At 36.4% G+C, this 12,301-nt stretch overlaps 1 protein-coding gene across 3 annotated transcripts in view; it reads left to right on the top strand.

Moving 5' to 3' along the window:
* LOC127836826 (uncharacterized) overlaps positions 1-12,301 on the top strand; it is a 195,695-nt gene that overhangs the window by 44,286 nt on the left and 139,108 nt on the right. For all 3 annotated transcript variants that reach the window (XM_052363433.1, XM_052363432.1, XM_052363431.1), the window contains 2 exons: positions 3,641-3,781; positions 9,313-9,405. In XM_052363433.1, the coding sequence (XP_052219393.1) occupies positions 3,641-3,781; positions 9,313-9,405 (234 nt within the window). The remainder of the gene's footprint in view (positions 1-3,640; positions 3,782-9,312; positions 9,406-12,301) is intronic.

The following is a 12,301-nucleotide window of genomic DNA, read 5'->3' as shown; positions in this document are numbered from 1 at the left end:
AGCAAATTTATTTTAGCTCAATTGCATTGAAAGCCTAAGGCTTATTGAAACACTCAAGGCCATTTCCTGGGTTAAATTAGTACAATTGTCATGGTGTTTTTGAGGGAATCGAACCTTCTCACATTGGTGATTGAACCCATGACCTCTTGACCCTTGGGTTACAATATATCCTCCACGCCATAGCGACCTTAGTCATGACCTCCTGACCCTTGGGTTACAATATATCCTCCACGCCATAGCGACCTTAGTCATGACCTCTTGACCCTTGGGTTACAATATATTCTCCACGCCATAGCGACCTTAGTTAATTCTTCTTAGAATGTTTGTGTAAAAAAAAAGAATAATTATACCCCCACAAACGAAGTTTAGGGGGGTATATAGGAGTGAGCTTGTCTGTCGGTAGGTCTGTCGGTCTGTCTGTCCGTCCGTATTAAGTGTCCAATCTCTAATTCAAGTTGTTTTCATCTGATCTTCACCAAACTTGGTCAGATGTTTATCTAGATGATGTCTAGGTTAAGTTGGAATATGGGTCATGCTGGGTCAAAAACTAGGTCACGGGGTCACTTAGTGCATTTTAAACATTCAGCAAGGTGTCCACTCTCTAATTCAAGTACCGTATTTTACCATGTATAGCGCGCTACCATGTATAACGCGCATGCGATTTTTCAAAGCCAAAATGGAGAAAAAAAAAGAATTCAAGACCAAAAACCTGAAAATTTGGTCGAAAATGGCCGCCATTCTTATATTGCGCAATCATTTAATCCGAGTTTTTCGGGCGCTTAATTTTTTGTTTTAAAGTAGGGAGCGTTTATACAATCAGGAGCATGGGTTGCATAGTACTATATTTTCAACAATTTTTTAGATTATTCTCTCGAGAACACCGATATGTCCTTATTGCCGCGCACTGCGCGTGTTTTTTCAAGACCCCTGCGCATTTAATTCGAACCACTATTACCTATTCCTCACATTTGAACAGTGTAACATTTTCATTACCTGCCACTCACAACATCGTATGACATCTTCTTCTGCAGACCCGCAACATCGCAATGTCTAATTTTACGCAAATCGTCCGTGGATCCCAATTTATTTTTCATCGACTTAAATATTACCCCATTAAGAGATGCTCCCCATTAAATCCAGTTTGACCCGGTATTTCACGCCTTCACTGCGTCAAGTTGATAAGTATTTATAGTTAGACAAACAATACACCCGAACGCTTAATTCCATACGGTTGGCGTTATCGGCGTAAAGCTATTAGACAAATATCATTTGTTTGTCTCTATTTAAAGAAAATAAAACGAGTCTATATCTCTATTGTTGGTTTGTAACCTACGTAGTATACTCGCACAGTAGCATATTAATGCAGAGATCGGAAAATCATTGATAAATGTATTTGTCATTTCAATGCTTAGGGCCGAGTAATTTCGGCGAATCGGATCTCAACTTACGTAAAACACTTGGTCAATTAACCGTTAAACTCCACCTCCGTTCTCTGCAAAAGGTTCGAAGGCGGAGCTTTGCACATGCTATTATTTAATTGGACAATTGCCATTGATGAACAAACACACGATTGGTTCGGCATGTTGATTGCTAGACAAAGGAAGCCAATTTGGTCAGCGAGAAACTTGTCGCTTTATTGCTTCAGACAGGAAGCGGCTTTCCTTTGATGACGTCAAACTGTCAATTCACATAGAGTGCAAATTTTTGGAATTGCTAACATTAAACTTTGGATTTAATTATCAAAATAAAGCATCAAAATAAAGCAAAAGCGAAGTTGAGAAATACGATTGAAATAATTAGCGTCAGTTCAAATAAGACGTTTTGCATTGTAAATCAACGAGTTTTCATGACAACAAAAACTTTATAACAAACAATACCGCGACGCACGGGGATCGATATACCTCGATTTTTTTTAATGAACAATCAATGAAGAAGTGTGAAAACACCAACAAAGACATTTTTTTCATCTTTTAATTTTTGTCAAAACTGTTACGTCACCGTTCATTCCTAACCTTTCCCGCTATTTGTTGTTTCGACAACGGCCCCTTCAGTCTATAACATTATAGGGTGTTGTTTTCTGCAATAACAAAAATGGCGGCAATTGTGAAGATTTACGATTAAGAAATGGATTTTTTGCAATTTAGCAAATAGGAAAGCGTTGTGTCAATGTATTACGCGCACTGAATTTTTATTTTGAATTTTGAAGGTAAAAAACTGCGCGCTATGCATGGTAAAATACGGTAGTTTTCATCCAATCTTCACCAAACTTGGTCAGCAGTTTTATGTCTTAAGGCCAAGTTTGAACATGGTCAATGCCAGATCAAAAACTAGGTCACGGTGTCACTAAGTACGTTTTACACATTCAGCATGGTGTGCGCTCTCTAATTCAAGTAGTTTTCATCTGATCTTCACCAAACTTGGTCAGCAGTTTTATGTAGATGATCTTAAGGCATTCAGCATGGTGTCCTCTCTCTAATTCTAGTAGTTTACATAAGATCTTCACCAAACTTGGTCAGAAGTTGTATCTGGAAGATGTGTAGGTCAAGTTCGAACATAAGCCATGCTTGGTCAAAAACTAGGTCACGGGGTCACTTAGTGTGTTTTAAACATTGAGCATGGTGTTCGCTATTTTTTGTAAAGACAACATGCAAAATATTCTGTGTTAATGCGGCATGTAGGGGTATTCGCCATGTCTGTGACAAAGTTCTAGTTTTGGGTAATTTTGCTTCCCGTGAGTTGAGGTAATTCCCATGGAATGTTTTTTAGAAAATTAGAAAAAAAATAATGGAAAGTATGCCTTTATTCATGTTGGAATGAGAAATTGTGATTGAGTTTTATTTCCCTGGCATAGGTTCGGGGTACAAATTGCAGTGGTAACAATTATATTTAGCTTTTGTTCTGAAATTTAGTTAAATTGTGAAAAGAATATCCCACTTAACCCATTCCCCCAAGAGAAGAAAAGTTAAAATGGCGTTTGCAATCAGCGTAAAACCAAAACAACCTACAAGTTACTTACAGTCTGTTCACGTTTTATTCTTTTTGCTGCTCATCAGTAACTAGAAATGCGGCAGAGGCGGACGCGCATCCCCACGCCGCATGTTTGACCCAGGGGCGCCCCAGGGTTGGTAATGGGGCCATGCATAGTTGAGATTGACTGTATTGTCATAAAAGAGGTTCAGTATCAATGTGAAGTGAATTAGTGTAGAAATGAAGAAATTATAGTAAAAGGCAATTTTGGGTGGGCATGGCCTATATGGGCGGGATGCCCCAGGGTTGGTAATGGGGCCATGCATAGTTGAGATTGACTGTATTGTCATAAAAGTAGTTCAGTATCAATTTGAAGTGAATCGGTGTAGTTATGAAGAAATTATAGTAAAAGGCAATTTTGGGTGGGTGTGGCCTATGTGGGCGGGGCGCCCCAGGGTTGATAATGGGTCCATGCATGGTTGAGATCGACCGTATTGTCATCTGGGTCTGCACTGTTTGCTTAAAGGAATTTCTGTAAGAAATATTCTAAATATAGAAATAAATATACTAGACATCCCTATTTTTTTAAATTAAATTGATCCAATTTAGGAGGCAGGGAGAGTCCACTAGGCATAAATGGGTTAAGTTGTCTGAACTTTCCTGTTCATTTCAGAAACTGGAAGACCTACTGCGTTCCAAGGAGGCGGAAAAGGAGGAATGGAAGAAAAAGCATGATGACCGACTAAAAGCATACAACAGAGCAAAATGCATAGTTAAAGATGGAGCACAAATGTTAATTGACCATAAGTGTGAGGTACGTAACTGTGAGATACCAGTGTATTTTTTGTTTAAAAATCAGGTCCAGTATTCGGCCCCATCCCAATTGAAAAAGTATATATTTTTCCCAAATGGGACCTAAAAATTCCCAATGGAAGAAGTTTTCCTAAACATTTTTTTTTAGATTTCAACATTTTGTTAATCTCCCATCCAGCCATATAAGTTCAACCTAAGTAAAAACAAGCAAATGCGTTAAATTGATATCCCCCGCCAATATGGTTCTGGACAATCATACCAAGTTTTCAATGAAATCCGCCAAAGCACTTCCAAGATATGGCTCCGGACACACAAAAAAGCATTTTTTTTTCAAGATGCAAAGGCCATAACTCCGTTATCAACAGATGGTGTACAATGCCATTTGGCGTGCATCATCCTCTTATCCATATATATATACTCATACCAAGTTTCAATGAAATTTACCAAAGCACTTCCAAGATATGGCTCTGGACGGAAGGACAGAAAGACGGACAGACAACGCCAAAGCAATATCCCTCCGAGTATGGCGGGGGATAATAATGCTGAAAACTATTCTATTATCAATATGAAGCATTTTTTAACCCTTTCAGTGCGGGAACAGAATTTTGAAGGCCTTTGCAAACAGTTTGGATCCAGATAAGACGCCACAGAACGTGGCGTCTCATCAGGATCCAAACTGTTTGCTATTCTGATAATATTCTTTGAAAAAAAATCGAAGAAAATGCTAATTTTAGAAATTCAGCAGACAACATTTTAGCAGACGACAAATTTCCCAGAATGCAAAGGGTTAAGCAAAACAGCAACAACACTAATTTCCCAATTTTAGTCGGAAAAAAACACTGGGTACTATTGGTGTTAATCAACTGTCTCCAGACCTCAAAGGTCAAGGTCATACCTATAAGTAGAAAGTCAAAATTAGCCTCAAAAACATAAATAAGTGATGAATTTTTAGCTCACCTGTCAGGAACTGACACGGTGAGCTTATGTGATCGTGTGATGTCGGTTGTGAGTGCGTGCATGTGTGCGTCAGTCAACATTTGTTTGTGTAGACAGTAGAGGTCACAGTTTTCATCCAATCTTTATGAAATTTGGTCAGAATGTTTATCTTGATGAAATCTGAGTTAGGATTGTATTTGGGTCATCTAGGGTCAAAAACTAGGTCAATGTCAAATAATAAAAAAACCTTGTTTAGACAGTAGAGGTCACAGTTTTCATCCAATCTTTATGAAATTTGGTCATAATGTTTATCTTGATAAAATCTGGGTTGGGATTGTATTTGGGTCAACTGGGGTCAGAAACTAGGTCACCAGGTCAAATAATCGAAAACCTTGTGTAGACAATAGAGGTCACAGTTTTCATCCAATCTTAATGAAATTTGGTCAGAATGTTTATCTCGATGAAATCTGAGTTGGGATTGTATTAGGGTCATCTGGGGTCAAAAGCTAGGTCACTATGTCAAATAATAGAAAAACCTTGTGTAGACAATAGAGGTCACAGTTTTCATCCAATCTTAATGAAATTTGGTCAGAATGTTTATCTTCATGAAATCTGGGTTGGGATTGTATTTGAGTCATCTGGGGTCAAAAACTAGGTCACTTGGTCAAATCATAGAAAACCCTTGTGTAGACAATAGAGGTAACAGTTTCCATCAGATCTCTATGAAATTTGGTCAGATTGTTTATCTTGATGAAATCTGGATTGGGATTGTATTTGGGTCATCTGGGGTCAGAAACTAGGTCACTAGATCAAATCATAGAAAAATCTTGTGTAGTCAATAGAGGTCATAGTTTTCATCTGATCTTAATGAAAACATCTTGAAAACGCCTGTCGTAGTTATAAGTTTGCCATATATTGATGGATTAAAAAAAATAACTGGTCACAAATGCAATTCATCATAAGACGACATGTTATGTGTTACAAGCTTCTATCTGCCTCAAACTTCATGGTCACTCATAAAAGATCATATTTGGCCATAATATGGCTTATCCAGACTGTAACCTTTGTTATTGTCCCCTACTGGTGTCACCGGAGGGGACTTATGGTTTGTGCTCTGTGTGTCCGTCCGTCAGTCTGTGTGTCTACACTGTTGCTCAAATATAACAGGGATGACGGGGTCCAAGCCACTCAACAGCGTTATAAACCGACAGCGTTATAAGTTTTGAACTTATTTATTTAAAAACAGGTATAGTATAGCCTATAAAATAGGTCCTGTCACTCCTGTGTATTGTCATGCTGTGTTGTCATCTGCAAATACATGCATTTAAACAGAATCGAACGATAACAGTATACATACCGCTTTTCTAATGTGCACATTTATCCGATAATCCAATATAATTACAACATCACTAACGAACAAATAATGTTAAACATTTATGACAAGAAATATGTTTACGAATTTTGTAAACAAAGTCATATGCCTACGCCATTTTTCAGAAAAATTAGTACAGTGCATTATGGGACACAGCTTTCATTGGACGAGCGAATTTAAATTTAGATTGAATGCAATACGATACGAATGTACAAAGAAATGGTTTTATTGCGTCATAAGCAGCATGTAAAAAACGTGATTCCCGTGGACTTTCTGATAACGGGCACAAATTAAAGTGCATCTCTGTTAACTATTACACTGCGTAAGCTTGTAAATAAATCATCAGGATTTTTATGCCCCAAGATCGAATGATCGGTGGTATATTGTTTTTGGCCTGTCTGTCTGTCTTTCTGTCTGTCATTCTGTCCCAAACTTTAACCTTACAGTAAAGTTTTGCAATAACTTTTGAAATATTGAACATAGCAACTTGATATTTGGCATGCATGTGTATCTCATGGAGCTGCACATTTTAGTGGTGAAAGGTCAAGGTCATCCTTCAAGGTCAAAGGTCAAAAATTTAAAACTTTAATATATTAAAGTTTTGCAATAACTTTTGAAATATTGAACATAGCAACTTGATATTTGGCATGCATGTGTATCTCATGGAGCTGCACATTTTGAGTGGTGAAAGGTCAAGGTCATCCTTCAAGGTCAAAGGTAAAAAAAATAGTGGCGCATTTGGGGGCATTGTGTTTCTGACAAACACATCTCTTGTTTAATTTATTTTTCGTATACATACTGAAACATTAAACACACACACAGATATTTTTATTTATCAAGCATGTGTAGCATATAATAAACGATAACACACTTACACAGCCATAGTTTATACAAGCAATCAAGCTGTGATCGCCGGCTTCTTTGAATTTTCTGAAAATACATGAAGTAGCATAACATAAATTTGAATCAGATATGGAAGGTTGGAGAAAAAACGGGATCCAAGGACCCCCCGCGTTATATTGGACACAGGGTTATAACGGATCGCACTATAATGGAGTTACAGTGTATCACACTTTTCTGGATCCTGCGATAACTTTAAAAGTTCTTGATATTTTTTCATGAACTTGAAACATGGATAGATGGCAATATGGATATTATGTATGTCATTTCATTTTGTTCCTACATCAAGAATTCTGGTTGCTATGGCAACAAATATATATTTCTTAAAATTCTGGTGGAGTTTCACCGGTAGGGGACATATATTGCTTGGCAATCTCTTGTTGATCATGCTTTACCACTAAAGCCAACCATAAGGTCAAGGCATGTTGTTTTAAAAACTTTTCTCCCTTTCTCAAAGGTGAAGGTCATGCTTAGCCCTTTGCATGCTGGGAAATTTGTCGTCTGCTAAAATGTCTTCTGCTGAATTTCTAAAATTAGCATTTTCTTCGATTTTTTTCAAAGAATATTATCAGAATAGCAAACAGTTTGGATCCTGATGAGACGCCACGTTCTGTGGCGTCTCATCTGGATCCAAACTGTTTGCAAATGCCTTCAAAATTCGGTTCCCGCACTGAAAGGGTTATAAAGTTCAAATATTACATGTGGCCATAACACAGATTGTTCAGATTGTCAGTCATCGTTCAACTCTAAGACAATTTACAACAAATGGCCATCATGGGTAAACTAAGTTCCAGTTGGATCACTGCACTTATGACCTCAAAGATCAAGGTCTAACTGAAAGATCAAAATTTAAATTGGCCTTAAACAGCTTGTGTTCGAAATAAGCCAATCTCTGAGACCAAAGTGGAATGTTGGAGCATCTTTACCAATGGACACATATCTTTTTCATTTAGGTCTATCTTAGAATTCTCTTTGACTTCTTAGTGCATTCCTTCTACCAGGTCAAGTCTTCAACAATTGATGACTTTGAACGTCAACTTTCATCACGGTACTCTTGTTCAAAGTTTTGCTAAGTCATATTTTAAATCAAAGTAATTCTGGTGAGATTTTGTATGGGTGGCTGGGAGGGCAATTAACCCTTAACCACTCAGAAGAAAAAGTGAAAATTGCTAAGTGAAAACAGCATAAAACCAGAACAGCCTGCAAGTAACTCGCATTCTGTTCAGGTTGTATGCTGTTTGCTGCTCATCAGTATCTAAGGGCTGGAGATGAAGCCTTCAAAATTTAACTTGAATTTAGTAAGAAAACTATTTCATTAAATTTCACTTTCTATGGGACTCCACATGTGTCAAAATACGTATCTAAGTGGCAAAGGGTTAACAGAATGGGTCAGTCTCTACAGAGTTTGATCTTTGGTACACGTTCTTATTTCAGAATATGCTATTTTCAGTGATGATGCACGTTGCTACTTTAGTGGACACAGCTGATAAATTAGGAATAAATTTTGACAAAGCCGCCACCCAGCAAATAAATTATTTTAGCAGATTTTCAACTTTCATTTCTGAAGGTTCTTTATAATAGCGCATATTAGATGGCAATATTGTTGTTTTATGAACATTTAGCCTTAATACTTTCTATGCCCCTGAAGGAGGGCATATAGTGAACGCACTGTCTGTCCGTCTGTTCGTCACACTTTGCATTTAGGTTTCGAAAAAATGCTCATAACTTCTATGTCGCTTCAGATGTGACCTTTATATTTGGTATGCATGTGTATGTGGACAAGACCTTTCCATACACACACAAATTTTGACCCCTTTGACCTTCACCTTGAACTAAGGGTCGGCGTTTAGGTTTCAAAATCTGCGATTAGGTTTCGAAAAATGCCTATAACTTCTATCAAAGTTTTTTTCGGGGGCATATGTCATCCAATGGGGACAGCTCTTGTTAAATGTTGTTATTATTTTTAAATTTATATTTTTTAAGTGATTGATAAGCTCCCAGTGATTTTGAGAAATTTCTGTATTTGTGTTTCCGTTAATTTTGCCTGTTACAAAGAGGGTTTTTGGAAAAACATATTTCATGGAAATTTTATTGTTAAAACAGGAATCCTGTGTAAACTATGAAATTTGTTGATCCTGACTTCTGTTTTGGTAATTCTATTTGATTGACTTATACGTGTACCTATTGTGTGGTGTTATCTTCTGTTTGAATATACCCCCAAAAATTGTCATGTTGGGGACATCAAATGTGTGATTGGATTCTTTTGCATGAATGATGATAGTGAAAATGTTCTCAAACTATGCTTTGTGTTGTGTTTTTTTTAGATCATTGAGTTGAAAGCAAAAATATCTGAGCTGGAAAACACAATTCAGTCCTTAAGAGAGCAAATAAATGCCTTACAAGGAGCAAAAAGCAAGGTAAGTAACTTTGTTCTTGAATGATGACATGTAGCCTTACATTGTAGAGTGATTCCCCTTGGCTGGCATGGATTTGTTTGTTTCTGTAATATTTGCTTTTTGGATATGCATAAGAAAGAACTTGGGTATTTTAGAGAAAATTTTGTTGAATGAAGCTGTCAGGAGAATGTCAAGAAAAGTGCATAAACAGTCAAGTTTATGCAAGAAATAACTTCTTTTAAGAACATTTGCCTTAACAAGTGCAGTCAAACATTTCATTATAAGTCTATGAATTTATTGAGTGTCCAAACACATATCAAAAATGTTAATAGTTTCCTTAATTTGTTTATTTACGTGGTCTATAGTAAAATTTTGCTATTTACTACTTGAAAATATCTTTTTCAGCTTAAACTTTGCCTTATATTGATGAATGTTAAAATAATTTTGCACAAATACAATCCATTATAAGACTGCATGTCGTATTTAACGCTGGTTTCCCTACTGAGTACATCAAAAGTCAAGGTCTCACTTAAGAGTTCAATGGTCAAATTTTGACATAAAAAAGCTTACCTTGACTGTAACAGTGTAATTGTCCCCTACTGGTTTCACCTCTGCGCTCTGTGTGTCTGTGAGTCTGTCACACTTTTCTGGATCCTGCGATAACTTGAAAAGTTCTTCTTTTTTTTTCATGAAAGTTTAAAGATGGATAGATGGCAATATGGAGAATATACGCGTCATTTCATTTTGTTCCTATGTCAAGAATTCTGGTTGCTATGGCAACAAATAGACTAGAAATATTAATAAATAGACTAGAAATATTGCTGAAAATAGTGCATCCTGCAATAACTTATGTTTTTAATATTTTTTCATGAAACTTGAAACATGGATAGATGGCAATATGGACATAATGCACGTCATTTCATTTTGTTCCTACGTCAATAATTCTGGTTGCTATGGCTACAATGGTGAAGCCGGTAGAGGACATATATGCTTGGCAATAGTCTTGTTCATCATGCTATTTAAAAATAGCTCAACTTAATTGAGATCACCATAAAGGGACAGCACCTAAAGTGTAAAGCCAGTCTCCATGCCTCAGAGGTCAAGGTCACACTTAGGGGTCAAAGATCAAACTCAATTTTGCCACTAAAATCATATTAATTATAGTTATATACTTTGTTAGATGTTTATAAAATAAAAATCAGGTATAATAATCATTAGACTTTTCTTTCTAAAAAAAAAAATTAAACAAATAAATTGGGACATTTTTAAGCCGATCTCCTTACCTCAGAGGTCAAGGTCACACTTAGGGTTCAAAGGTCAAACTCAATTCTGCTGCTACTGTAATGATTTTGTCAAATTTATACATCATAATGCGTAATGTATGTTGATTTTCATTTTAAATCGTTAGATTGTAGTGTGGTATGAACAGAACAAACAACTGCCAACAATTAAATGACCGCAATTTAGGGTTGAAAGTTAGCTTGTGTCCTTTATAAATATGGAGTTGATGTCCATTGTAGAAGTTCAGGGTGTTAGTGTGAATTTGATCAATCAGATTATCTTGATGAATATTAGTTATGATTGACCGAAGTTTGTGGCTTTAAATTGTATGTTTATAAATGTAACAAACTTGGACAGACTGGCGACAGCTCGGGATCTTACAATAGAGGAGAGTATAATAAGAGCATGTAATTAAAGGATTAAATTAAGTAAATTGTGTAATAATATCATGTAATTAAAGGATTTCCTTATATAATTTGTGTGGGAGGCCTGATTGAAGGACAAGCTATTTGTAACTTAAAAAAGATGACTGTTTGACTGCCCTGGTGATGGCAAAATTAGGCCATAACAATTAAAGATTGCTTTCTGTTGCATGGCAGACAAGCATGCATGCGCATTTTTAGATTTGTAATGAATTACTATGTTTGCATTATTTATGTTAATAATTTGCAATATTTTGCTGTATTATCATCATTTTCATGAACCACAGACATTCAGTTTTGTCTCAAAACAGTTAAGTTTAAAGTAGTTTTCTTATATTATCAGTTGCATTTGTAACAGTTAAATAAATGAAAACAAATACGTATTTTACAAAAGTGTTGATAAAGAGAAAAGGCACCATAAACCCAATATATTTTTCGTAATAATAATTATATTGTATTACTAGAAGTTGATGTAGTAAGGATAGGGTTGGTATGAGCCAGAAACAAATTGTGTTTTGTGTTTGCCTTATTTGAAGTTGTTTAGTTTGCTTAAAAAGAGGAGCATGAAAATAGCTTGATCTATAGGTCTGCCAAAAAAACAACACTTATTTTAAGTGTTGTCCACCTAATTGGAAAAAGAAATTCTATTTTGTATGTTCTTCCAATTATAAGAGGGTTAGGAAAATGCATGATTTATAGAGCTGCCAAAAACAAAACTTCTTTTAAACATTGTCTACTCAATTTGCAAAGAAAGCGATTGCATTATTTGTGTTGTTCCCCTTTTAAAGAAGGCCAAGCATATTAATTGACTGGTTTATAGAGCTGCCAAAAACAAAACTTCTTTCAAGTGGTAGTGCTAGGATACTGGTCTAGGAATCAGTAGGTCCTTGGTTGGAATCCTGCTCAGAACACGGCATTGTTCTATGCAAAAAAGTGATCCTGCCTTTGCTTCCATTACCCAGCCTAGTATCATATCAGACTGATCCTGCCTTTGCTTCCATTACCCAGCCTAGTATCATATCAGACTGATCCTGCCTTTGCTTCCATTACCCAGCCTAGTATCATATCAGACTGATCCTGCCTTTGCTTCCATTACCCAGCCTAGTATCATATCAGACTTATCCTGCCTTTGCTTCCATTACCCAGCCTAGTATCATATCAGACTGATCCTGCCTTTGCTTCCATTACCCAGCCTAGTATCATATCAGACTGAT

Source organism: Dreissena polymorpha, chromosome 7 (genome assembly GCF_020536995.1).
Source record: "Dreissena polymorpha isolate Duluth1 chromosome 7, UMN_Dpol_1.0, whole genome shotgun sequence".
In the NCBI taxonomy this organism is placed as follows: Eukaryota; Metazoa; Mollusca; class Bivalvia; order Myida; family Dreissenidae; genus Dreissena; species Dreissena polymorpha.
Note: the sequence above shows the minus strand (reverse complement) of the source record. Positions and strands in the feature narration are given on the sequence as shown.